At 37.4% G+C, this 25,778-nt stretch overlaps 6 protein-coding genes across 14 annotated transcripts; 4 read left to right on the forward strand and 2 right to left on the reverse strand.

Annotated features, from left to right (window-relative positions):
- The first annotated feature begins 60 nt into the window (after positions 1–60).
- On the forward strand, positions 61–8,465 carry LOC106644387 (DNA repair protein RAD51 homolog 3-like). Of its 2 annotated transcripts, none has more exons than XM_089596991.1 (8): positions 61–269; positions 363–448; positions 513–640; positions 763–869; positions 7,557–7,720; positions 7,814–7,945; positions 8,026–8,214; positions 8,362–8,465. In XM_089596991.1, exons 1-8 carry the CDS (start codon positions 158–160, stop codon positions 8,392–8,394), a joined length of 951 nt encoding a protein of 316 aa, XP_089453117.1. In that variant the 5' UTR covers positions 61–157; the 3' UTR covers positions 8,395–8,465. The 2 variants fall into 2 exon arrangements, with proteins under 2 accessions (XP_089453117.1, XP_089453118.1); XM_089596992.1 differs by having other exon boundaries at positions 240–269; positions 350–448.
- Positions 705–3,350, reverse strand: LOC106644318 (uncharacterized). The gene is made up of 2 exons (XM_014359770.3): positions 3,088–3,350; positions 705–3,018 (listed from the first exon to the last, which is right to left on the reverse strand). The coding sequence occupies exon 2, from the start codon at positions 2,993–2,995 to the stop codon at positions 1,727–1,729; it is 1,269 nt and encodes a 422-aa protein (XP_014215256.2). The 5' UTR covers positions 2,996–3,018; positions 3,088–3,350; the 3' UTR covers positions 705–1,726.
- ast (single-strand DNA endonuclease protein asteroid) lies at positions 4,657–7,305 on the forward strand. Its single transcript, XM_014359759.2, has 2 exons — positions 4,657–4,744; positions 4,825–7,305. Exon 2 carries the CDS (start codon positions 4,968–4,970, stop codon positions 7,254–7,256), a length of 2,289 nt encoding a protein of 762 aa, XP_014215245.2. The 5' UTR covers positions 4,657–4,744; positions 4,825–4,967; the 3' UTR covers positions 7,257–7,305.
- On the reverse strand, positions 8,251–15,306 carry LOC106644327 (annexin B9). Of its 5 annotated transcripts, XM_014359780.2 has the most exons (8): positions 15,214–15,306; positions 14,594–14,712; positions 12,098–12,166; positions 11,417–11,798; positions 10,459–10,614; positions 10,206–10,379; positions 9,948–10,129; positions 8,668–9,495 (listed from the first exon to the last, which is right to left on the reverse strand). In XM_014359780.2, exons 3-8 carry the CDS (start codon positions 12,125–12,127, stop codon positions 9,442–9,444), a joined length of 978 nt encoding a protein of 325 aa, XP_014215266.2. In that variant the 5' UTR covers positions 12,128–12,166; positions 14,594–14,712; positions 15,214–15,306; the 3' UTR covers positions 8,668–9,441. The 5 variants fall into 5 exon arrangements, with proteins under 5 accessions (XP_023246220.2, XP_014215271.2, XP_014215266.2 ...); XM_023390452.2 differs by lacking the exons at positions 8,668–9,495; positions 14,594–14,712; positions 15,214–15,306 and adding exons at positions 8,251–8,566; positions 12,843–12,983 and having other exon boundaries at positions 10,462–10,614; XM_014359785.2 differs by lacking the exons at positions 8,668–9,495; positions 14,594–14,712; positions 15,214–15,306 and adding exons at positions 8,251–8,566; positions 12,843–12,983.
- A 1,112-nt stretch (positions 15,307–16,418) lies between these two features.
- LOC106643357 (RNA polymerase III subunit A) lies at positions 16,419–21,049 on the forward strand. The gene has a single exon (XM_014358460.2). It carries the CDS (start codon positions 16,716–16,718, stop codon positions 20,847–20,849), a length of 4,134 nt encoding a protein of 1,377 aa, XP_014213946.2. The 5' UTR covers positions 16,419–16,715; the 3' UTR covers positions 20,850–21,049.
- Positions 21,050–22,348: 1,299 nt separating this feature from the next.
- On the forward strand, positions 22,349–25,030 carry LOC106643874 (Fibroblast growth factor receptor 1 oncogene partner 2). Of its 4 annotated transcripts, XM_089596624.1 has the most exons (7): positions 22,349–22,487; positions 22,569–22,684; positions 22,797–22,914; positions 23,157–23,291; positions 23,963–24,244; positions 24,327–24,541; positions 24,647–25,030. In XM_089596624.1, exons 4-7 carry the CDS (start codon positions 23,157–23,159, stop codon positions 24,672–24,674), a joined length of 660 nt encoding a protein of 219 aa, XP_089452750.1. In that variant the 5' UTR covers positions 22,349–22,487; positions 22,569–22,684; positions 22,797–22,914; the 3' UTR covers positions 24,675–25,030. The 4 variants fall into 4 exon arrangements, with proteins under 4 accessions (XP_089452750.1, XP_089452749.1, XP_089452748.1 ...); XM_089596623.1 differs by lacking the exon at positions 22,797–22,914 and having other exon boundaries at positions 22,349–22,491; XM_089596622.1 differs by lacking the exon at positions 22,797–22,914.
- The last annotated feature ends 748 nt before the right edge of the window (positions 25,031–25,778 follow it).

Raw genomic sequence — 25,778 nt, forward strand, 5'->3', positions numbered from 1 at the left:
ACCACTGAAGTAAATTGTGAAGTGAGCCACAGTTGACATTTGCGTTGGTAAAAAGTATAAATAAAATTTCGATAGTCGATACTTCCATGATTGCAGATGTTCAGAAAAATCCAAGTTTTCAAAAACAGTTCTTACGCGTTTTCTGTGCGTTTCGGCTATGATGAACAATATGCTCCGACCGATAATTACTCTAGATTTGCCGAGCACGACGATTACTGACTTGCAAAAGAAGGGATTCTATTATGTCGAAGATTTATTAAAAAATGAAGGTATGTACTGTACAAACGCACGTGTCATTCACTTTTCTATGAAGTTTTAATTTCATATACTTGTGATTATATTTATGAAGAATTTTTTTGCAGATTGTCTAAAGAAATTCGATTTGAACAGATCCATGTTAGAAAAACAATTAAATGTTCCAGGAACTCTGGCATTAGATGTTTGGCAAGTACGTAAAAAAAATTGTCGGGCCAATGTTGACATTTTATTTCACAAATTCTGATTTATAATAGCGTGATACTCAAAGACAAAGTATACTAGTTTGCTGTTCTGAATTGGAGGCTGTTTTGGGAAATGGCTTTCAATGTGGTGTGATAACGGAATTAAGCGGGGCTCCGTTTTCAGGAAAAACACAAATTTGGTAAATTTGAATACCTTGGCAGTGCATCAATTACAACAACCAATGCATAAACATTTATTGTTCAATAAGTTTTTAATACAGAAAAATCTTAATTATTTTGTTTTAACAATTATACTTTCTAGCTTGCAGCTTTCTATATCAGTGCAGTTGAACAAATGTCATGGTGGTTTAAATGGGAGAGCCATATATATTGACACCAGAAGTGGAGTTTTTGGTGTAAGGCTTAGAGGTAAGAACAGTGTACATGTTATAAAATTGTAGCTAAATTTATTTGTACTTGGCATCATATATTCGTTCTGGTTTTGTACCATTTTGGCAGGTGTCATTTACCCCTGGGGTGGTATACTCCATAACTTCTACACTACACCACGCCACAATTTATAACGTCACGTTACAATGAATATAATATATTTGTAAATAGTAACGTACCCTCATCCTATATAGCGTGGCGCGGTGGAGTATACGGAATACCACCCTGTAATGGAACTGATGTAATGTAATGAAAACGTTACGTTTACATTGCTTTTCGAATCAAACCCCACGATCATTCCTATCCTTTCTTTATTAATTTATACAAATTGTTAATATTGGATGTATTAATGCATGATCAATGTCAAACACGACATTTATAATTTCACGATACCGATTACAACGTTTAAGGAGTATAACATTAATAATTTAACATCTTTGTAAAATTGATATAAAAACTATGATTGTATTTTTCATCCGTAACATTTAGCAACTTTTTTTTTAAATTTTAACAACTATCAAGAACTATTAATTATACATCAAGTATATTTAGTCCTTTTTTCGATGTATTACTTTGTCAAATAGATTGATTGTATTTTAATATTTTTCAACTAATTAAATATGATTTGAAAATATTAATCAAATAACAAACACCTTTGAGTAATATTGACTTTTCCATTACAAATAGATTCGTGAAATACGTGTAATATATGCGAGGACACGTTAATGTTAAAAAATTTATGTGGGTTACAACGTGAATATTTAACGTCTTTTACACCAGAGAGGAAATAATGAGTATTACACTTGAAATCTAACATTAAAAAATTATTTAACTCATCAGTCTAGATCTCTGTAAATAAGTAGATATTGATTTTGATAATAAACTCCCTCTGTTTCATAGTCTCTGTGTGGCCTTAAGCTACCATATGGATTTTTTTCGCACAATACGTAATTAACTTTTTTGTCTAAAATATGACACAGCCTGTTATGCTCTTTTTTCATTTCTTCTGACGTATATGACGTTACAAGAAACGGACATTTTTGTTCAAGCACAATTCTTATAGAATGTGACCATGTATCATTGGACGAGTCGAGATTTTCACATTCATGGATCCCTAAATTATATCCCACTACAATGTCAGGTGGAACAAAACTATCACTCAAAACGTAATCTTTGTAATAAACTCCGTGAGTTTCGAGGTAAAGTTTCATGTCCTTTTCAATGCAACACTCACAAACGTTACACTTCATTTTATTTCTATTGCTATTCAGCTCTGGACCAATTAAAACCATATTCAATGTGATCAATGATGGCAGCCAGTGTAACAAAGTCTCCCATATTTCAATACCATCAAGTTCAATCATATTTGCTCCAATAACATGAATAGTCATTGCCGTTTCTGTTTTATATTCTAATTTTTCTAAGGCGTAGAGCAGTGTTAGTGGTCTAGTCAGGTATTCTGATATTTGTGCGCTTTGTAATTCTCTTGTATTGAGGGGTGAATCGCCTTCATTGACAAAGAGGTCAATGAAGCCTTGTATGGATGCTGGTAAGTAAGCCATTTCAGTGTGGTAAGGGACAGTATTCCTGGGAGGATGCCTGGTAAAAATCGTTGATGCTATGTCCAAATTGTAACAGAGACTTAAGATCTTGCAGAGTTTTTCGTGATCCGAGTATTTTTCGTGTACCTTGCAGAAACTAGCACAAAGACAAGATGGACAATCTGTGAGCAATTTGGAGTTTGCTTCGTGACAGATGGCACAGGCTCTGGGAAATTTAAATATTTCTTCTTCGTACGGTTCCAACTTTCTGTCAAGTTTCAAACTAACAAGAAGCATTAGATTCATCTTTGCCTTTACCCACTCATGTTGGCTCACACCCCCAAAACCCTCCAAAAGATTTGATTTGTCCGTCTCATCGAGCATCTCTGACAAAACTCTGCACAAGTTTTTATGCTGCAGCCAATGGTGTTTTTGATGTTCCTTGCCGCAATAAGATATCATCTTGCAATTGCTGCATCTCTTCAGGGCCGTCTCGTACCCACAAGACTTGCAAACGTGACAAGTGTTGGCGTAGAAGAAAAAATTGTGCAGATCTTCCGACATTTTTTGACCTGATTGTTATGATTCTGAACACAAGAAAAATTAATCATGGTTGAAAGAGCAAATTTTTATTCATAACTCACAACTTTATTTACCCAATTAGCCAAAGTTTTCTAAGCAAGGGTTATGATGTTGTTGAACTGTCATTTCACACAGACTCATGCCTCCTCCGAGTAGTTAACTGCTTACGAAGTAAAACCACCATCTTTACGTGCTTTTTTTTCAATAGTAATATTTTTTAAAGTTTAATTTAGAGTTTTATTAAAATTGTGCTATTCTAAGCAAGGCGACGCGCAAAAAATTGTTCTACCGACCTATGCTCCCTCACTGACGAATTTCCATACATATATAGTCACCGTGTGTATAAAATTAAAAGTGAACTCAAAAGGGAGGGGATGATAATAAAAAAGAGGGAGTCGCGTTTGCGCTTTGGATGACACGTTTCTGTCAATAAAAAACGTGTTTTTTTTTTGCTGTGTGACAATTGCAAAAAAAATTTTAGTGCTTTGATGAGAATAAGATGGTAAATAATTCATTTGCATTAAATATGAAAAATGAATGGGTCCCGTCGCCAAATTGACAGGATGATTATATTACTGTACTATATATGATTTACACTTCTCTGTATATAAAAAAAAAAAAAAAAATACTTCATTGACACAAAGGATTTGTGAATCGATTTAATGCAGAGGGTGAGAGAATGAATAAGGTGCCGCTTGTCCCATTTTCATCAAAGGGGTGTTATTTTTAGACAGCAATAAGTGTATAGACTTGTTGGTGAATTCATTAAGCTGTAAAGTATGACGCAGTATACTTACAAGGCAATCCCTATACACGTTGAGCAGCATGTACGTGTCTGAATATCAATGATAACGTTGATTAAATTCCCTTTCCCATTCTTTATTTATTATCTACTTACACTGATTACAAAGTGTACTTTTTTTTATTTGATATTTACGGAATGCATCTCAAAAAAATTAAGTGTTTTTGTTGCAAAGGACACCAAAATTATAACTTCAATGAAAAAGTATGACATATTTGGAAATTCATTGCTTATTTACGTCATTAAAATTTGTTTTTTTCTAATTATCGCATTTTATAATAGTCATCATCATTAATAAAACCACTGCTCTATACCCCAATCTGTTTTGCGGGTCAAAAATATATATTATATATATTATGTCAAACATTTTTCGGGTAGGGCACGTTTCAAAGTTTAAATCATAGCAGGATACGACAATGAAAAACAACATTCGAATTTTTTACGCCAATTATGCAACGCGCACACTACAAATTACTTTTCAAAGCAATTAAAACGAACAATGTCTTGTACCAAAGGTTAAAATGTAAAAAATATTTTATAGTAATTATTTATGAACATCACGAGTTGGATAGATAAATAAATAAATAATTATTTGTATCATTTATAAATTTGTATATTGTTCAAAATACAAGTATGTATTCATACGCCGGTATTTTTTAATCTGGATTACAAGATTATTTTATACTATTTTAAACTGTTAACTCTCCATTACTATATTATACATTATATGTAAGTGAAATTAAAATTTAGCGCAAAATATCGGAGTTAAGTTATTTAGAATGTTGGTAACAATGAAAACTCAGTATACAGTGTGTGAATGTATTTTACACATATATATATATGGAATACAAACGAGAGGAGTAAAACAGAAATGTAAATACAACATAAACATTACAGATTTTACAAACATGCTGTAAAATACTAGTAAAGTAAGTGATTTTTTTGACGATTATTGTGTTCAAAAATTCTTCTTTCGATTAAATAACCAATGTAATGTTTGTTTTTTCAGTAATCAAATGAAATACATGCAGGTTATTGGTTTGTTGGATGAAATGAAACGATTTTATTTATTTAATCTGATTTCAAAACGTTAATTGTGCAAATATTAATGAACTATTACATCTGTTGTTATCAGTAAGAAAGTAAAAAAAGATGGGTATACCTGGTTTAATGACATATATGAACCAGCACTCGGATGTACATCTTCAGAGATACAGTTTGCATGACAGTTATTTAGTGATTGATGGCAACAGTTTAGCATCTCAACTGTATACTTACGATACAAAAAGCAATTCTTGTTTTGGAGGTGACTATGACAAGTATGCCTACTGTATTTCCAACTTCTTTGATGAATTACTCAGATGCAATATCACACCGTTGGTCATTATTGATGGTGGCTCAGAGGACAAGAAAATGAATACTATTTACAAGAGAACGAGGGATAAGATACACGCTGCCCGCAACTTGATGCCATCGAGACAAACGAGGTCTGTTTTGTTCCCTTTGCTGTTGAAGGAGACATTCAAAAATATTCTTAGTCAGAAAAACATCAAATGTGCCCAGTCCTTGTTTGAAGCAGATGATGACCTTGCCTCTGTAGCTAGGCTCTTAAACTGTCCTGTTCTTAGTTTTGATTCCGATTTTTATGTGTTTGATGTTATGTACATACCTTACAATACTTTGGATAACGGTATTGTCAGAAATCCAAACGGTAATGGATTCATGAAGAACTGCAAGGTGTACAAAATTGACTTTTTTTTGCAACGTTTTCCCCACATGGATAGAACACTTATGCCTCTGGCTGCAACTTTATTGGGCAACGATTACATCAGCAGAAGTAATTTTAAAGACTTTTTTAGTACACTGAAGCTCCCCAAGACTTCTAAGAGAAAGTTCAATGGGCAGCAGCGCATGATAGAGGCAACTTTCAGGTGGCTCGAGAATCAAACTTTAGACAACGCCGTTGCCAAAGTATTAAGTAAATTAAATCCCAGCAAGAGGGAAAAAATTCTTGAAGTCATGGAAATGGTGATAAATGGGTATTTGGTTGCTTCTCCAAGGATGTTACTGCCTCTGGGATTTTCACCAGAGTTTGTCAATAATCTTTTGCAAAAGTTTCCCAACAAGTCGTACAAATTTCAGCAAGATGTCAACAACTTGAAAGTCATATATGAGCCGAAAGCTGATAATGACGATGAAACCGATTTAAGTTGTGACGAGGACAGTGGAGGTAACGACGACAAGCTGGACATTGTTATGCCAGAAAATGAAAGCAATCTGTGCAAAATCGTACCCCTCTGGTTCATACAAGAGTTCAATGCTGCCAACTATCCATCATATTTCATAGATATGTTGACAAGACAGATATATGTTTGTCCAGTACAAATCGAAGACTATAGTCACCCCACTTGCATCAATGTTAGTTTGAAACTCATTCGGGTGATTTTTAAATTATTAAGCTCAGGAACAACTAATTGTAATACTCTAGAGTACGTGACAAGAGGCAAACTGACTAGTATTGTCAGGGATAAATTACAATGCGACGATAGCATATTCAACTGTAAATTTCCTGCTTTATCACGTTTACGCGAAATGCCACTCGTGATAAGAAAGGAAATACTAGATAATACTTTAGGAGTTACGGATCAGGTGATGAACGAGTTCCCACCCGAGTGGAGGCTTTACATAGCTACAATCAAATACTGGGTAAATGAAGCTCCGCCACAATTCGGGACCAATTGCCATTTGTATGCTTTATTATTTACAATGCTGTTCCACGTCATCGACAAAAAAATCGGCTTTCACAGATCCCAATCGTATTTTGACAAAAAGTTCGGGCAGCAGTTGAACGCGTTGCGTCAAAATAGACAAAACTTGCACTATCAACCAGCGACGAACATGTCAGTGTACCAAGCTTACAGTATGGTAAACCCAGACGACTGTTTGCTAGCCTTGCCATTTTTCTTATCAAATTTCAGCATGGACCAATCGCTCTTGATGAACCCGAAGAAATTTCACATATCCACAGTCCATGCCTTCTCTCTGTTTCAAAATTGCCTGAGGCACAGTTGTCACTTGAACGCATTGCTCGGCTATCCGTATCCTCATCCCAATATTGCTGAACTCTTGAACAGCACCCTTCTGTACAATTTGTACAATTGTTTTAAGCAACGCCACGACATCGATGCGTACATAAGCAATGTTTTGCAAACCTCGCCGAGTCTCTTGCAACTTTTCGTTTCGATGTTGGCGATTGTCAGAAGTATGTTTGCCAAGGCCATCGACAACAGAATAAATGTGGGCAAACGAAGGAAAAACAGAAATAAGAATAGCGGCAATTTGCAGTCCCCGGACGACGAGGATGCGTACGATGCAGAAAACGACAATGTCTCGTACTACGATGCCAATAATCGGTATTCCATGCTGACGAATCAGGGTTGAAGCAAATTACATGTATTTTGAAAAACTTTGAGTTTTTGATGATTCATTTTAAGGAATAACTTTTTTTATTCATCGCATCTAATGTATGAGCCGTAGTATATTTAAACTGTGTATAAATATACTTTAGTTTAATACAACACCACCTACGACGTCACTTGCATAGTCGTGTTTAAATAAAATGTTGAGTTTTACCAAAATTTCATTTGTCTAATCATTTAAGGCCTTTAAAATTTCATAAAGTCACTCGATTAAAGTATACATACACTTGATAATCGCTGATACGTGAACATGTATTTTCAGACATTATTCGAGGCTACAATAAATTGTTCAAGGATTTAAAACTGAACGAAAACGAAGCTCTAAACAATATCCATGTCTTAGCACCGCATTCCATGGAAGATTTTTTACAAATCATCGATTGTGTAGGAAAAGTCTTGGCGGAAGAAGTACAAAATGATAAGAAGGTATATATTATAGCAAACACACGCATCTGTTGTTGCAAAGAAATTTCATAATAATAATAATGATGATGATGATTGACTGTGTTGACAATATAGACTCGTCTCATTGTTGTCGATAGTTTGTCGATGCCCATATTATGCTGCATTGATGATCCACTGAAACGACCTTACTACTTTTCAAAAATTCTCAGCGCATTGCACAAATTGGCACTCAAGCATGACTTGGCTGTAAGTCATATATATGTATACATTGCACATTTCCAATTATTTTCTTCATTAACGGTTGACAGTGCGAATTTTACTCCTAGGTGGTCATTACAAATGAAATTGTCACACAAGTTGACAAAGACGGCACGCCTTACTTTGCACCGGCTGGCGGCCAGCATGTGGCTGATTATGTCCACGTGAAGATGGAATCTACGAAACTGACGGACGACAAGTTTGCGATTCGTTTGGTGAAAAGTCCGATGATGCCGGAGATATCGATTACGTTTAAGGTGAGACAATTTTTGACATTGTTCAACATGTATATATATATTGTACGTATGAATATGTATATATTTGAAAAATTTACAAAAGAAAACAAAACATATATTATGTATCAAATCTTTAACACAAAATAAATTCATCGATTTTTCTTTTAGATAACCCAAGATGGTATAAGAAGCGTTTCGTAAAAATAGATTTATGTAAGTGTAAGTAACTTTTAAAGTGGAAAAATTTCATCTTTGTAAGCAGATCTTTTAAAATACGCCATTGTGATAGGTAGGAACATGATTGTATAATTGTAAACAATCATCACGATGCCAAGGAGATCAAAGTGTACTGGTAATCACCGCCAACGTCGTCCTGAAAAAAATTATTTGTTTCAGACTTTGCTGTGATATGTATGTTAGCTGTAAAAAACAAAGGGTGAGGAAACTTCACGGAAATTATTATAAACAACTCTCTTTCCATATAAAATGCTTTGAATCGTTTAATTGACTGTAAAAATTTACACGTATAGATAAAATGGTTTTAACAAGTTTACTTTTCATTATTACGACAAACTGTTTAAAAATAGAAAAAATATAAAATTTCATCTTGATGTTACAGATTTTCAAATTTATTCCATCGCAAGAATAAAAAATTACTAGCATAAATGTACGTTTTAAAATTTAACAACAAGTTACTTGGTGCATTGCTCAAGCAATTTAATTGTGCCTTATCTCCTACTGCTATCATGTGTAACATTTGATTAAAACATTTTTCATTTACATATCTTTCTACATAACTTCTTTGTATACAATTTTTTATTGAGTACAAAGATTCGCTCTTTATATGTGTATAATATTAAAAAAATAGTCGAGCTACAGTTTTATATTTAAAAAAAATAAGAAAATAAATTTATATTACTCATTACAAGTATAAAAAATTAGGTGTAATCATAAAAACAAACTGCGTCAAATAATCACGTTTAAAAACAAGTATGAAATTAGTTTGAACTTGGTGTCTTTTTTTTTTTTTTTTTTAATTAACGATGACACTGAACACATTGATGAAACGTCAAGTCCAATACTTGACGTTGTGTGGACGACTATAAGCGTAATTCTTGAAAAAAATAATCGTACATTGGACACCGACTTAATTGGCGCAGTTTTGATAAATCAAATGCAACGGAAATTCTTAAAGACTTATAAGTGTATATCTAATGGACGTTATAATGTTATCGAGGGAGGGATGATTTAAGTCGACACGAGGGAGAGAAGACATTTCTTATAGTCGCCAGACGTATCTCCCTGGAACAAAAAAAGATAACCACGCTAGTATAGGTGCATTGCACTGATGATTGTTGTTAATTGACGGCAGAACGCCAAGAAAAAATGAATCTTAGGATTAAGATTACGTTCAATGGACAGAGAGTTATTTATGTATACTTGACAACTTGTGAAATTAACGTTAATTTGTTTTTACTTTTTTAATTTTATTTTATTTTTTTACCCAATACCAATTATTTAATACGACGTTTTTCTCAGCAGATAAGGCATAGTAAGCATCATATTCGCGTTTGCGAGAGTGCACGTAAGCAATTCTACCATACTTCAGATTATCATTAATTAATGGTGAGTGTTGGTATCAAAGACACACAAAGAAGTGAGTAACACGTACTAAGGAGATTTGAAGCATTTACCAAAGCTATGTCAATTGCACGGCGAGCAAAAGAAGTAAAACAACAATAAGTAATACTCACAGCGATCCAGCTCTCGAGCGACTTTCCGTAGCGCTCCTCGAACGCTTTCTTGATGTCTCCAAGATCGATCTCGCTGCGGGAAACGATGATCCGGATGAGGGTGCGATCCTTGGTGCCGATGCCTTTCATACTGTCGTACAGGCGCTCGGCAAAGAAGCCTATCTTCGACTTGACGCATTTAACTGAAAAGGAAAATTAACGAGCGAATGTTAGAACACGCGCAAAACGATGCAAGGGAACATCGAATGATAAATGTACCAATTCCAAGAAGGCCCTTCTCGACGTCTCCGGAAAACTCCTTCTTGATGGCCACCTCGATGTCGTGGCCGGAAATCTTTTCGTACTCTATGAAGGTTTGCCTGAGCTGCTGGTAGCTCCGAGTGATGAGAATGGCATTGAATTGGGATTCGTCCGTTCCCCACTGTCTCTCGCCTGCAGAAATGACGAATAAATTACAAAATCGCCCAAAAATACGCATATCTTACATGATGGTGAACAAATGTATACGTACTGCCGGCCGAAAAGAGGGCTTGGGCATCGGCAATGGCTTGGGCATGGTCGATGCCCTGGTTCTCGTCCCTGTTGGCCTGGACCAGCGAAACGAGTAGCCGCTTGAAGTGCCCGGACGTGTCTCCCTTCAGGTCACTCTCGAGGCTCTTGCCATACACTGCGCGGGAAAAAAAAAGAAGATGTTTCGGTGAGAAACAAAAAAAAAAAAGTTTCCTCAAGATCATGAAGTGAGAACAACAACAATAACAGGCGTGACGTCATAATCGAAACGTTATTTTTATTTCGCAACTCGAAAAATGAAGGACGCGCATACGTTGCGGCTATAATAAAGGATACCGCGTGCGCTTAGGTCATCAAGAGCGATGACATCACGCTTACATGGATGCTACGTTCACCTTATCTCTCCTCACCTCTCGTTTGAGCCTTTTTTTTTTTTTTTTTTTTTTTTATCGTAACTGTATGAACCGTCAGTTGTAATGACACGTGACTCACTTTACCTATATAGCCACGATTATTGTGTACTTACTTCAAGCGCGCGACAATTAGTATGACAAATGCACCTACGGATAAATATACAAATCGGTAATTATCCGGTGGGTCGTGCACCGCTCGTGGTTTTTATCGTTTTCTTCGGGCTGTTTGTGACGATGAAAAGCTTCGAAATACTTTTCTCGAAAGAGTTAAAAAGTGAAAAACAAAAGGCGTTTCCGACATTCGGCGCATTGTCACAAAAATGGATTTACACACGTGGATCGTTTTCTCCGATAACGAAGTAAATGTATATGAATGTCGAAATTTCAAAAGGCGTTAAAAAAACCGAGGGAGCGCTTATTTCGCCGCTTTGGAAAAAAAAACGCATGTGTTATCAGCGAGCCGTTATCTATCGCGTTTCGAAAGAAAAACGAAAGAAAAATTAAATGGACAACAAACAAGAAATAAGTGATTATGTCGATGCTCACGGTTGTCGTAAAAAGCAGCGATGGTCTTGATGCCGTAGTTGCTGAGGGTGCAGAGTATCTCGACGAGGGCCTCCTCGTCCGTGCCCAGGCCGGAGATGGCGTCGTGCAACTCCTTGGCGTAGTAATGGGGCAGGGGCGTCATGAGGGCCAGGATGACGTCCTCGAGTTTGCCGGAGAGCTCGCTCTTGAGGTCGCTCATGAGGTCCCGACCGTAGAGGGTCTTGTACGCCTCGGAGATCTCGAGCCGCTGGACGACCCCGCGCTTCGTCAGCACGTCGATGATGGCCTTCTCGTCGGTGCCGAAGCCCTTCATGGCCTTCCTCAGCGTCGCCGCGTCCGCGTTCGCGTCGAACGGATCCGCCGGGTACACCGTGGGCGTGCACTATGAGGTTCGTTTATTCGTTTATTTTTAACTTTCTTTCGTTCTTTTTCCCCCCCTCATACATTTTATTAATTAATCATTTTCTTTTTTTTTTATTTTAAAGGCTTTAAAAGGCAAGTGCAAGGTGTATACTATACGTCAGAAAATCTGCCGCCAGAAGATGTTGTTTGCATTATAAGTACGGAGGAAAGTACACGGGTCGATAAGTGTGTCAGAGCGCGCGGGATATTCCCCATGAAAGCGTGTATACAAGTTATACAAAAATAAAAGAGAGGGGAACTAGAGAACAAACAACTCACCTTGAAAGGATAGTACTGCTGCTGTGACATTTTGGCTCTGCTCTATATATACTGTTTACTTGTTTTCTTCTGAAATCACAATTAATCATTTGCAAGTCAGTACATCGATTTTTTTTTTCACGTTATAGATCGTTGGAGTTGGAAAATCGATGCGGCGTAAAAAATATTATATTGTAATAAAAAAAAAAAAAAAGGCGCATCAGAAATTCCCGGCATACGCTCTCGCAAACTCTCTGGTACTTATACATCCTTTCGTCGCATATACGTACAAGCTTGTCCCTGAAGATGTTACGTACACATTTCTAAATACGCGTGTGCGGATGTGTATGTGTTCCTATGGACGGACTTACATTTATATAGGTATCGCATAGCGAAAGACGTACAAGCGAACCGAAGCAGTATACCCAAAGAAGAAGAGAAGAGGGAAAAAAAAAAAAAAAAAAAAAAAACGGAGCACTAGTCAGGCATGCAGGCGTTAGCTGCTCTGATTTATTTTCCCGAATTATTTACGAAATCGTACCTTACAAGTACTGCACAAGTGGACTCGGAAAACCGTGCTTGCTTACATATACCGATCGGCAAACGATCGTCCCATCCCCGATCGGGATTGGAAAATGGATTGCGGTACAATGCAGATGCACAAAAAGGAGATAATATACCTACGTGTGTACGGAGAAGGGACACCGCAATGCGGTATACTTGTACCCTTTATAAGCTGGATAACGAAGAAAAAAGGCCAACTTACCGCTAGGACGATTCACAGCCGATTGATTGACGGTCACACCCACTTTCGAGCGATGCGTATCGTAAAGCTCGGTTCTGCGACTGCTGCAGCGGCTACTTAGGTCTCAACTGAACTAATGTACTCGTGCTCTCCTGCCTATACCTACATATATACCGTATACCTATCTACGACACGTACGTCGACAGCGACTGCGGCGGTCGACTCATACACAGATAACATGTATATATAGAATCAAGTGTGCTACCGCCCGGCTGCCGGCGGTTTTTGCGCCTGTGTGGGTGGATTTTGTATATCATGAATAACTTTACATTACGCTACTTGTGCTTATAGTTTAGTGGTCAGATACTAAATATGAATTGTAAGGTGTACGTTGCGTATACATTTTATTATAAATATACGTATATGTGGTGGGGCGTGTATAAAAACGAAATTCTCGGAGAATGCGATTGATAAAAGGCGTGTGAAACTATGTATATTGTATATGGTCGTTATAAATAAGGGATGTGAGAAAGTGCCTTTTTTAAGGTATGAAGACTCGATGAGATCAAAGTCAGAGATTGTGGATACATGTGAGGGCTATGATTTTTATTTTTAGTATAGTACTAAAACATTTGGTAGGTCATCGAGCTCGTCTAACACATGGTGAATGAATTGATGATGGAAATGCATTTCGAGTATTACTACTGTACTGGAATCAGGCGGATTTTTCTATCTTTCACGATGTGCATTTCAAAGATATTGATACATTAAATTGAGTTTTTACAGTTAACATTCATTTCGAAATAACACATCATCGTACCAGTATATATGGTTATACTTCTTTTTTCCTTTTTCTTCTTCTTTCGTTATTCGAAAAATTTGTCGGTCTTAAATATACATTTAATGTTTTTTCCGCTGACCTCATCAATTGTTTTAAATGTGACCAAGAAAAAATTTCTAATAAAATTAACGAGGTAACAGATAAAATTAGATACGTTTTTTTTACTTGTTCAAGTTTTTTTTTTTTTTCCACGTGATATTTGAATGCATTGAGAGTCTTTGAGTGATTTCCAAATACTATAAAAATGTTCGTACAACTATTACATTGTTTGTAAAAAAAGCACAAATTGTTAAATAAATTCTAACCATAGGAGCTAGGAAAATACGTATGTCTTTAGTTAGAGAAAAACCGTAGTATTTTCGAGAAAAAAAACGTAACTCAATAAGCATACAAACGTAATAATCATCGATTTAAGTAGGTATGCGCGCATGCCTTTTTTCTACGAAAGAGAGAAGAGCTTTACGTGTGCCTCTATATTTTTCGCTCCAAATATATCTATACACGTGTGTCACACACTGACTCTGAGTGGGTAATAGCGACTTAGCGACATAAAACATATATATATATATACCGTTATACGTTTGCTCCTCCCCCTGGCATAAAAAAAGCTCAAGCTCTCTCGACTCAATATCATCATCCGACGGTGTAAAAATTAACACCCACATGCGGCAGAAGCGAGTTAAAATCATCCATTTCATCATTCATACATGCGCGTGCAAATCGGGTACAATCACACGAATACATTTCATGTTTGATAATGTTTTATTATCATAGCATATAGGCCACGTAATAGTAAAAAAAAGAGTATACTCAAATGAAAGTAACAATGCTTAATGAGCAGTGAGCGCATGCATACGAGTATATACATATACCTATACAGGATCATAATTATATATATAAATATTGAAAAAAAAATTATATATATACTCACAATAGATAACGAGGGTTAGCGTTTTAGCCGAATCACACCGGTAGGTACACGACATCTCAGAGTTCGTCAAAGCTCGGCTGTTTCCGTCAGTTTCACACTGATATGTATAACGGCATAGACTGACACATAAGTACACTTATCAACATTGGACAGTTGCATCAATTAAAAAAGTACTTGAACGTGCACATGCAGTCACTGTTTCTTTAACTTAATTCGCATGCAAGATTTATAAAGGTGTATAAGAAAATAGGTATAAGGGCAAGGTACATGGGGATGACAATATTGATAATTGTCATCAAAAAATAACTGTATATGTATACATTATAAAATTTTCAGTACCACGTCGGTTTATTTAAACTTTGTATGTATAAGAAAGTTCATACACTAGTAATCATCTGTATGGTGCCCACGTGAAATATTACACGAAATTAAGAGAAAAAGGAAACGAAATTGGGATCATTGAAAATAAGTTTTGGATTTAAATATTACAGCAATCACAGCCTGTAGCCATGAATTTAATAACCTTCCACCCACGCGCTTAACTCTATAATTGGTAGGTAAACCTTATACATAGGCACTGTTTCTATGTGAAGATTTTCATTAATAAAATTTTTGTTTACCTGTAATATTAGAGTTAAAACTGATCCTAGAGATGCACGCAAAACTGAAGAGTACCGAGTACTGATGACACCGACCAGATCATATGGTCGATTTTATTAAACCATATAAGTAGATTCTATACTTTTGGAGGTCGATTTTCGGGTAAAAGATAAATTGTAAACTTGCCGCAGATAGCACGGACAATATCAACTTTTTATTTTATCTCTATAAGAATAGTTGCGGCTGGTTTATAATCGATTACATGGCTCTACTGTAAATTCTGCAGTATTAACAATTTGGATCAGCGCCATCTAGCGTTGCGGATTTTTGAACTAAAAAGTGGCCCTAAACTTCTGAAACCGAGCTTTAGCGCGTAGAGCCATTAAGTCAATTATAAACCAGCCGCAACTCATCTTGTAGCTATAACATAAAAAAATAACGATACATGTGTTTTTGGCGGCAAGTTAACAATCTATCTTTTACTCAAAAATTTATCTTTAAAAGTATAAACACATAGAAGGTCGGTTTTTTGGTAGAAAATAAATTTTTACTTCGCCGCCAAAAACACATGTATCGTTATTTTTTCATTTTATAGCTTTATCATGAGTTGCGGCTGGTTTATAATTGACTAAATGGCTCTAATCCTGATTGCTCTGATTAAGAATTTTAGGAGCCACTTTTGGCCAAAAAACAAAGACCGCTAGATGGCGCTGATCCAAATAATTATTGCTATCTACAGTAAAGTCACTTTATTAATTATAAACCAGCCGCAAATAATCTCATAGAGAGAAAATAAAAATTTGATCTGGTCTGTGCTATCTGCGGCAAGTTTACAATTTATCTTTTACCCGAAAATTGACCTCCAAAAGTACAGATCTACTTCATATGGTTTAATAAAATCGACCATATGGCACTACTTACTACTTAGGATTACTACACATAACTTCGTGTATATCTTACAGCGGGCTCTCTTTACCATAATGATAAAATCAGAGGCTGTATTCTGCAAATGCTGCCAGCAGTTAAGTTACGTACTTAGGTATATATGTCGTTGTCAGCGTTGGCCGCGATGGTCAAAAGTTTGATGCCAACCGCAACCTTCAGTAGCGTCAACCTGTACCTACTAAAACTCAAAACTGTTGTCGGTGGGTTCTGCATGTTAACAAACTAACAAACTTCGTTATTTTTTGCTGTTTTCAGTCCCATGCCACCCGATATTTTGGGGGTGTTGACATAATACAGATTACAGAACCCACCGAGCCCAACACTGTCACCGACATGCGGCGTTACCACGACCTACGTAATCTGCTACGTAACTTAAACTTAACTGCTGGTTAAAACGATCGAGTGTACAACGTGTTTTTGTGCACTCATGCATACTTGTTGTGCGTGACTGCGTGCTTATGCGTTTTTATGCAGGTGTCGTGACCTGGCTTTCGTACGACCTACGACAGTGACCACGTGAGAGTGCGATAAGTGTTTTGGCTAATTCAAAAAGTTTGTAGTTAAAAAAGAGTCAAAAATGGTGAAGGAACAGTATAGGGAGACAGATGTCACGAAGAAAATATCGCAGGTGACGTTTGGCGTGGATAGCAGGCAACAGATGAAACAGCAGGCTCACCTGCAGGTGATAAACAGAGCGTTGTACGACCAAAACAATGGACACGCGCCGCTCGCCTATGGCCTGCTGGATCCACGTCTCGGAATCTGTAATAAGGTCGCTAACTGCGGCACTTGCAATAAAACTCTCCAGGAATGCGTCGGACACTTTGGCTACGTTGACCTGGAGCTACCTGTGTATCATGTGGGTTACTTTAGAAGCGTGCTCACCATCTTGCAGACCGTTTGCAAAAAGTGCTCTCAAGTAATGCTCGGTCCACTGGACAAGAGAAATTTCCTAAACAAAGCTTTGAGGCCGAATCTCAGTTATCTTGCCAAAAAGGCGCTAAAAAAGCAAATACACGAAAAGGCCAAGAAGAATTCCATCTGCCCTTACTGTGGCGAACAAAATGGGATTGTCAAAAAGATTGGGCTTTTGAAAATAATTCATATCAAATATAAGTCAAAGAAGTCTTCGGATCCCGTGATTCAAGCCAAAATAGCTGAATACGATGAAATTCTGAAAGACAAGGAACTGGAAACTATTTTGCAAGGGCAGATATTTCATATTTTAACCCCGCTGGAGGTCTTGGGTATCTTGGAGCGTATACCAGAAAAGGATGTCCCACTTTTACTGATGAATCCTGAGCATAGTTTACCCAAGGATTTAATATTAACCAGATTACCCGTTCCACCAATGTGCATTCGTCCAAGTGTTCAATCAGATTTGAAAGCAGGTACAAATGAAGATACTTTGACAACAAAACTGGCAGAGATTTTATTGATCAACTTTCAAATTGAGAAAAATCGTGGAAGTGGCATGAAAATTCAAATGTATAATGAGTATTGGGAATTTTTGCAGTTGCATTGTGCCCTATACATTAACAGCGAAATGTCTATGTCTGGAGTACCTTTGAACTTACATCCAAAAAAATCTTCTAAGGGTATTGTACAGAGACTCAAGGGTAAGCAGGGTAGATTCAGGGGTAACTTGTCGGGAAAGAGAGTGGACTTTTCAAGCAGAACTGTCATTTCACCAGATCCAAATCTTCGTATTGATCAAGTAGGTGTACCGGTGCATGTGGCTAAGATTTTGACTTACCCAGAAAAAGTAAACAAACACAATATAGAAAGATTGCGCCGTCTTGTGCAAAATGGCCCTGACGTTCATCCTGGAGCCAATTTTGTGGAATGTCACAAAACGAAATTCAAAAAGTTTCTCAGGTATGGCAACAGGCAAAAAGTTGCCCAAGACTTGCAATATGGTGATACAGTTGAGAGACACTTGTGTGACGACGATGTGGTATTGTTCAACAGACAGCCGTCCCTTCACAAGTTGAGCATCATGTGTCACAAAGCCAAGGTCTTGGAAAATCGTACATTCAGGTTCAACGAATGTGTCTGTACACCCTACAATGCTGACTTTGACGGAGACGAGATGAATCTGCACTTGCCACAAACTGAAGAAGCTAGGGCTGAAGCTTTGATACTCATGGGGAATAAATCTAATTTGGTAACTCCAAGAAACGGCGAACTGTTGATTGCTGCGACTCAAGATTTCATCACTGGAGGCTACCTGTTAACTCATAAGGATACCTTTCTCAACAAAGCCCAGGCATGTCAATTAATCAGCTGCTTACTGGCGGATAATGACGCATCGATGAATATAACAATGCCTAAGCCTGCCATAATCAAACCAGCCGTCTTGTGGACAGGAAAGCAAATTTTCAGTTTAATCATGAAACCGAATGACAAATGCCCCATAAAGGCTAATTTGAAAACAAAAGGAAAATCTTATACCAGTAACGAAGAGTTTTGCGTCAACGACTCATATGTATACATAAGAAATTCCGAACTGCTGGCAGGTTCAATGGACAAATCGACTCTAGGCTCGGGAGCAAAAGCCAACATATTTTACATACTCCTCCGCGACTGGGGTGAAGATATCGCTGCCCTGGTCATGTGGCGATTGGCAAGAATTACTAGCTATTACCTCATGAACCGCGGCTTTTCCATCGGCATTGGCGACGTGACTCCGGGACCCGGTTTGCTGAAAGCCAAACAGGAACTGCTCGACAACGGATATGGTAAGTGCAACGAATACATCAAAATGATGGAGAGCGGAAAATTACAGTGTCAGCCGGGTTTTAACGAAGAAGACACGCTTGAGGCTGTTATTCTGAAAGAGCTCTCGGTCATTCGAGATCACGTTGGTAAGGTGTGCCTCAAGGAACTTCATCCAACCAACAGTCCACTGATAATGACTCTCTCCGGCTCCAAGGGGAGCTCCATCAACATATCACAAATGATTGCGTGCGTGGGCCAACAGGCCATCAGCGGTAAACGTGTGTCCGACGGCTTTGAAAGTCGGGCCCTGCCTCATTTTGAAAAATCTTGCAAAATTCCAGCAGCCAAAGGCTTTGTCGAAAATTCGTTTTATTCCGGCCTTACTCCAACGGAATTTTTCTTCCATACGATGGGCGGACGAGAAGGTCTCGTCGACACTGCCGTCAAGACGGCCGAGACGGGATACATGCAAAGGAGGCTGATGAAGAATTTGGAAGATCTCTGTCTACAATACGATATGACAGTTAGAAACTCGATGGGCGATATCATTCAGATTTTGTATGGGGGAGATGCCATGGATCCAGTCTACATGGAGGGCAAAGATTGTCCAGTTGACTACAAACGCGTGTTGGATGACGTTAAGAGCAGGTTCCCCGACTACGTGGAGGATCCGCTGGATGGTCCAAGTATTATTAAGGCAAGCTCGGATTTACTGGCTACTGAGGAGTACTCGTGCCTGAGTGAAGATTTTAAACAAGAGTTAATGGTATTCTTGAAATCCGTCGCCATCAGGATAGCTAGAATTAGAAAGAACTTGGACGCGAGCATCACAGTCAACAAATACGTGGAGCGTTTGACTGTTAACCAGCTGGCAGCGTTTATTCATACTTGCAAAGAAAAGTACATGAGAGCGAAAATCGAGCCGGGAACCGCGGTTGGAGCTTTGGCTGGTCAGAGCATTGGTGAGCCTGGTACTCAAATGACGCTGAAGACTTTTCATTTTGCTGGTGTCGCGTCCATGAACATTACCCAGGGTGTACCACGTGTCAAGGAAATTATCAACGCAAGTGCCAAGATCTCGACTCCCATCATGAAAGTTTATTTGGACAATGATGCTGATCTGGAATTTGCGAGGAGAGTCAAGGTGCGCATTGAAAAAACTACCTTGGGAGAAATAACTTCGTATATCGAAGAGGTTTATTTCTGGGACGATTGCTTTTTAAAGCTAGAAATCGACGTAAACAGAATCAAGCTGTTAAAGTTAGAAGTGGACATACATTCCATCATGTATTCACTTTGTACGGCATCGAAATTAAAGTTACAGCCTAAAAACGTTAGTGCTCATGGAAATTCTGTTATTATTATTCATCCCAGTAAATTGAAGATAAACATCAGTCAAACTTTATCCAACCTCAAGGAGCTGATCCCTAACGTCATCATCAAAGGAATATCTTCGGTTTCCAAAGCTGTTATAAACGTTGAAGAGAACACTGGGAAGTACATGTTATTTGTTGAGGGTGACAGCCTACGAGATGTGATGGCAACTTACGGAGTCACGTGGAAGAAAACCACTTCCAACAACATAATCGAAGTATTCAAGACTCTAGGTATAGAGGCCGCTCGAACTACCATTATCAAGGAAATCAAGGAAGTTATGGAAGGTCACGGCATGAGCATCGATCGAAGGCATTCGATGTTGGTAGCCGATTTGATGACGAGTAAAGGTGAAGTTTTGGGAATAACTAGGCAAGGCCTGGCAAAGATGAAGGAGTCAGTTTTGAACCTGGCTTCTTTCGAAAAAACGGCAGATCACTTGTTTGATGCTGCCTATCACGGTCAGACTGATGTCATCTGCGGTGTGTCGGAGTCGATTATCATGGGCTTGCAAGCTCATGTCGGAACTGGAAGCTTTAAGCTCTTGCACAAAGCAGAAAAAGAGCCTATTAAAGTCAAGCCCCTGCTGTTTGATTGTCCAGAGTATCATACCTAGATGAACTTGAAATGGTATTGGTTCACCTTCTAGTAAACTCATGAAAGAATGAAACTTTTTGCCATGGTTTTAAAAATTTATATTGAGATGACCTTGAAAAGTAAATTTAAAATGTGTAATTACAGATGATTATTAGTAAGTTAGCAAGATATTCACGTTGTATATTTGTACATGTATATAAATATTTTGTTACTAATTGTGTAAGTCTAAGTCGATTAATTTTTTAAAATAAACTTTATACAAAAAAAATTTGTTTTTTCATTCGTTTATTCTATACATATATTGATGTACTTGCATGTAAGTTAAACTGTTTTTTGATTATCTAATCATTATTTGTTGTTGCAATAAAATGTGTCGTTCATCCGCTTGTAAACAAGTACTAGTTGTATTTTTTACCCTAAAAAAAAGACTGCTGCTGATGAAACGCGTGAAAGTAATTCTAGCAACGAGCTGATCTTAATTAAATGACGAAATCGTTTTTAATAAAAAAAAACTTATGTAGCCAAGACATATTATTATTAAACTACTGATAGAATAAAAATTCAAAATCGATACTTAATATCTTACGATTTTAAGTAAGTTTGAAGATTACAGGAGTACAGAACAACCTAGCTGTTGTTTATCAATAACAACAACCTTTACCATTTTAAATTTAAGATTTCTCGAAAGAAAATTAACATTGGCAACTGTATTAAGCTAGACATTTTAAGTTTTACATTTATACAAAAGTATAATTGTTAATTGAGAAATTATGTCATTTCTATAACAATCAAAACTTGGAATAAAAACCCTTGTAGTTTTAATCTGCTTTTAGTGCATTGTACAATCATCTAGCGTGCGAGAGATATTTCTCGGTACTTAGACTGACGTTTTTTTTGCTTCGGGCGTGTTCGGGCTTCGTCGGTGGTCTTCGCTCCTTGTATGAATTTCAATCAACGCCATCTAGCGTGTGATTTTTCTCGTCGCTCATAGACCCTACTGACGTTCTTTTTTTGGCCTGCGAAGAAAAGCACAACTCAGATTTCGCCGTTCAAAATGACATGGAGAAATCTGAGTTGTGCTTTTTTGTCCGCCAACAAACTGGCTATTTTCGACGGCCCGGATACCTTATGGACGTGTTTTGGCTTCAGGTGTGATCTTCAAGAGCAAAAGTTGACATCACCAACGAAGCCCGATCACCGGATCACGTCCGAAGAAGCAAAAAAACGTCCGTAAGGTATTCGGGCCGTCGAAAATAGCCAGTTTGTTGGCGGACAAAAAAGCACAACTCAGATTTCTCTATGTTATTTTAAACGGCGAAATCTGAGTTGTGCTTTTCTTCGCAGGCCAAAAAAAAAACGTCAGTAGGGTCTATGAGCGACGAGAAAAATCACACGCTAGATGGCGTTGATTGAAATACACACATGAGCGAAGGCCGCCGACGAAGCCCGAACACGCCCGAAGCAAAAAGAACGAAGACCATCACCTTCGAAGCACACGATGCAATTGACCTCATATTTACACCATTCTATACAGATATAGTACAGTATAGGTGTAGATAGCACGGAATGTCAGTGCATTACTATTCACTTTTATGCTGTTTATGAATCATCAACCGCGATTCCGCGATACATAAGTAAACAAACGCTACGACACTAAGTAGGTACAACAGCAGCTGTATCCTCCGAAATATCTATATTTATTCTACTCACAATCGAATTGCACTTTCATCTCTTACAGATCGTACTACATTGATTAATTGATGATCATCGACTCTCATTATCAACTGTCATAGTGTGTGCTGTACCTACATATATTAAACAGACATCAACAATATACAAAGGACGTGTGTCAAGGTGAGCAACCTTTCATAATAAAACTAGAGTCAAATCGCAGTCAAGTAAATAAAGGTATAAAAGGTGGGCGACCAACGCTCTGCTGCTTCCTTTGATACAATAATTTAATTAGGAAGCTTGTCGGTGCAGCAAAAAAAGAGTTTTGCGGGGGCTGTATCAAATAACCCAATAAGCTACAGAGTGCTACCAGTTAAATATTATACATACCTACGTAGGCAGGAACGATACATGTAAGTCCTATACGTGCATAAACAATAACAATAACATCACGTCCACCTATTCCTCCGCATGCCTACCTACCTAGGTACTGCCCACACGTTAAATAAGAGGAGTCAACAGAGTACGTGTTTCAAGTGACTACCTACGTACCAGCTGATACATGTACTTATAGCTTAAGGCTTCGGGGGGATTTATTTTGGTCGTTCTACCTATAATATATGACACGTCGTCGTTCTTTTCTATTGATTTTCAGATGGCTCTTGCCTTCCAGCAAATCATTCTTGACGCGGGCAAATTGGTGAACGATATGACGACGCAAGAGAAAACAGCGGATCTCCTGATTTGCGAGATACAAAACGTCGTTGGTCACATAGAGGGTATGAAGCAGGTCAGTTCTTTTAACCACTTTCTGTTTTTAAGTTTAAGTATAACTGATACCTTACATTTTGATACCAAAACATTATTTATTTGTTTCAATGCTTATCAACACTGCACCAATCACCTAATTTTGTTGTCTATTAATTGTCCCAGGTAGTCCTGCTGTCCCTTTCCCAATGTTTGTTATTTATCAGGTTGCATACAATAGAACAACTGTAATTAACTGCTTGAACAGCTAAGCTTGATGTTTGGTTTTTTTATCTGTTTATTTTTGAGGCATTCGTTTGATTAGAATTTTTTGATAGTTCACGGCAATGTTTAAATCATTTTTATGGAATTGGCATCTTTCTATTTATATGACTTGCGAATGTGATGCTTTTGCAAAAACTTGTACATATATCTGCACATGTAGATGCTGTTTCTTCCTGGTGCACTGAAAATAATTTCCCTGTGTTTGCCAGAAAGATGTATGTTTGATTTTTTTAAGGTAAGTATCTCATTTCATTTGGTTGTGCACCTATATATTTTTTATCTTGCTCATCAACTGCTGCATGAATCGATTTATAATCAATACTCAAGGGTAACCACACATTGTACAAATTTTCATTAATAACTCAGTAGATACTCTGTTTACTGATATCTTGTATGAGGTTCAAAATAATTGTGTCATGTTATTTGCAGTACCAAGAAGACCTTGAAACCATAAGTACAGAAGCAGACCAGAAGCAACGTCAGGAGATCATTTCTGGATTCAAGAAAGGAAACAATGGATACTTCAGAGAGTTGCAGGCTGAAAACAAAGATCTGAGGCTTGCCCTAGAGGATTACCAAAAAGCTTTGGAACAAATCATGTCAAAGTATCGACAACAAACTGCTTATTTTTTGAAGCAAACTAAAAATAATGAAACTGCCATACCAAGTACAGAGTGCTGTTCACAGTACAATGAATGTAGATGCGTAAATGTAAGTTTAATAATAATTATTATTATTAACGTGAAGTTGATGCTTGTAAACAATGTTATGCTAATTAAATTTTACATGGCAGGTACTAAGCGAGCAAGCGGAAAAGATTGATGAAATGACAACAGTTATGAGAACTGCTTCCGAAATTCATGAACAAAATGATTTAAAATACATCGAAACTTTGGGCCAGTTGAAAGAAGAAAACAATGGATTGCGAGAAATACTAAATATTGTCAACAAATACAATGCAAAGAGCGATGTTGCTGTAGAAGACAAAAATATTCAAACAGATAATCTGTAAATACAAGTCAAGAGTACTAATTTTCTACTTACACGCGATAACACTTAATAACTAATCCAATCCTTGTTAATTTTGCATTGTTATTCGATTTGTAACATTAGCTTAGATATCAAAGGAAAGGAAGATTAACAAGTCATTGCTGCACTTAGTATAATTATAGTTTATAATGTTAGCAATTCATTTTGGATTTTTATGAGGTTTGTAATGAAATTTTTTTTTTGTTTTTTTGTAAATCGAAAACGACACCTTAATGTACATAATTATTGTAATTTACATTCGCATGCACACGTAAGTTATGACCTGCAACTGATAAGTCGAAATTTTTCGTTGAGGTCGTACACTAGTAGATGGCACTACTCGGCACGTTGACAATTCGGTCATTGCAAACGTTCATTTTTCATCACACGCTGATTGTTTAAGTTTGCCACTTGTAAGTAATGTGTAAGCTAACAATGCAATAAAAAAAAAAAAATCATCTTTTTCAATCTCGTGAATATTTACTATTATTTTCCGTATCCCATAATATTTAAAAAAAATATATTTTGCATGAATCACTTGAGACTTGATCCAAAGTTATAAAGCCTTGTATTATTGACTCGATAGACAAGTACATGAAGTATTTAATGAAAACAACTTTTCCAGAACCATCGATTAAATTAAATTCATCCGATTTTTACCGGAGTTTAGCCCAAGCCCCGAAACCAGTAATTATCTTCAATAAATTAAACACGAAAAACAATTCGAAGAAAAATTAATGCTGATCGATAAAGAAAAAAAAAAAAAAGAATTTACGAATAAAGAGAGAAGGAAGTAAATGCCGTATACCCACACCTTGGTATCTTTTGTACGCAGGTAGGTAAGTACACGTGTGTACTCAAGTACACGTAGATACGCTTCGGCCACTGCACGCGGGGCCGTAAAACTATCCGACCGGAAATCGCAGTCGCGTGTCCGGTCACGATCGCCCATGTGACCCAATGCACGGGAAACTCCTCTTCCGGAGTCTGGGCACCCGTACTTGGGCTGAAAATTTAAATTTTCCCCCCGGCTGTTTCAAGGGAGGACGATGAATATGTTTGATCGGTATTGAAGGGAAAAAAAAATCTAGAAAACGAAGAACAGGTGCTGCGGACGAGGGAGGCAAGTGGAAATCGAGTCGGGAGACGAAAGAATAAAAGTTGACCAGCGCGTGCATGTCCTCGCACTGGGTTGTACCTGCACCATATATATACC

The sequence above is a fragment of the Copidosoma floridanum genome, unplaced genomic scaffold, assembly GCF_036245765.1.
Source record: "Copidosoma floridanum isolate Cflo_tuat_1 unplaced genomic scaffold, Cflo_Japanese_pri ptg000030l, whole genome shotgun sequence".
NCBI lineage: Eukaryota > Metazoa > Arthropoda > Insecta > Hymenoptera > Encyrtidae > Copidosoma > Copidosoma floridanum.

Bases quoted from the DNA above. Each gene is read 5' to 3' on its own strand.
- ast (XM_014359759.2), top strand. From the start codon at position 4,968: ATGGGTATACCTGGTTTAATGACATATATGAACCAGCACTCGGATGTA.
- LOC106644318 (XM_014359770.3), bottom strand. From the start codon at position 2,995: ATGTCGGAAGATCTGCACAATTTTTTCTTCTACGCCAACACTTGTCAC.
- LOC106644327 (XM_014359780.2), bottom strand. From the start codon at position 12,127: ATGTCACAGCAGCAGTACTATCCTTTCAAG. The intron at 11,799-12,097 runs GTGAGTTGTTTG...CGAACCTCATAG, and splicing joins AGCAGTACTATCCTTTCAAG to TGCACGCCCACGGTGTACCC. The intron at 10,380-10,458 runs GTACGTATACAT...TCATTTCTGCAG, and splicing joins AGCCCTCTTTTCGGCCGGCA to GCGAGAGACAGTGGGGAACG.
- LOC106643874 (XM_089596623.1), top strand. From the start codon at position 23,157: ATGGCTCTTGCCTTCCAGCAAATCATTCTTGACGCGGGCAAATTGGTG. The intron at 23,292-23,962 runs GTCAGTTCTTTT...TGTTATTTGCAG, and splicing joins ACATAGAGGGTATGAAGCAG to TACCAAGAAGACCTTGAAAC. The intron at 24,542-24,646 runs GTAAATACAAGT...TTGTAACATTAG, and splicing joins AATATTCAAACAGATAATCT to CTTAGATATCAAAGGAAAGG.
- LOC106644387 (XM_089596991.1), top strand. From the start codon at position 158: ATGATGAACAATATGCTCCGACCGATAATTACTCTAGATTTGCCGAGC. The intron at 7,721-7,813 runs GTATATATTATA...TTGACAATATAG, and splicing joins AAGTACAAAATGATAAGAAG to ACTCGTCTCATTGTTGTCGA. The intron at 7,946-8,025 runs GTAAGTCATATA...TTTTACTCCTAG, and splicing joins CACTCAAGCATGACTTGGCT to GTGGTCATTACAAATGAAAT.
- LOC106643357 (XM_014358460.2), top strand. From the start codon at position 16,716: ATGGTGAAGGAACAGTATAGGGAGACAGATGTCACGAAGAAAATATCG.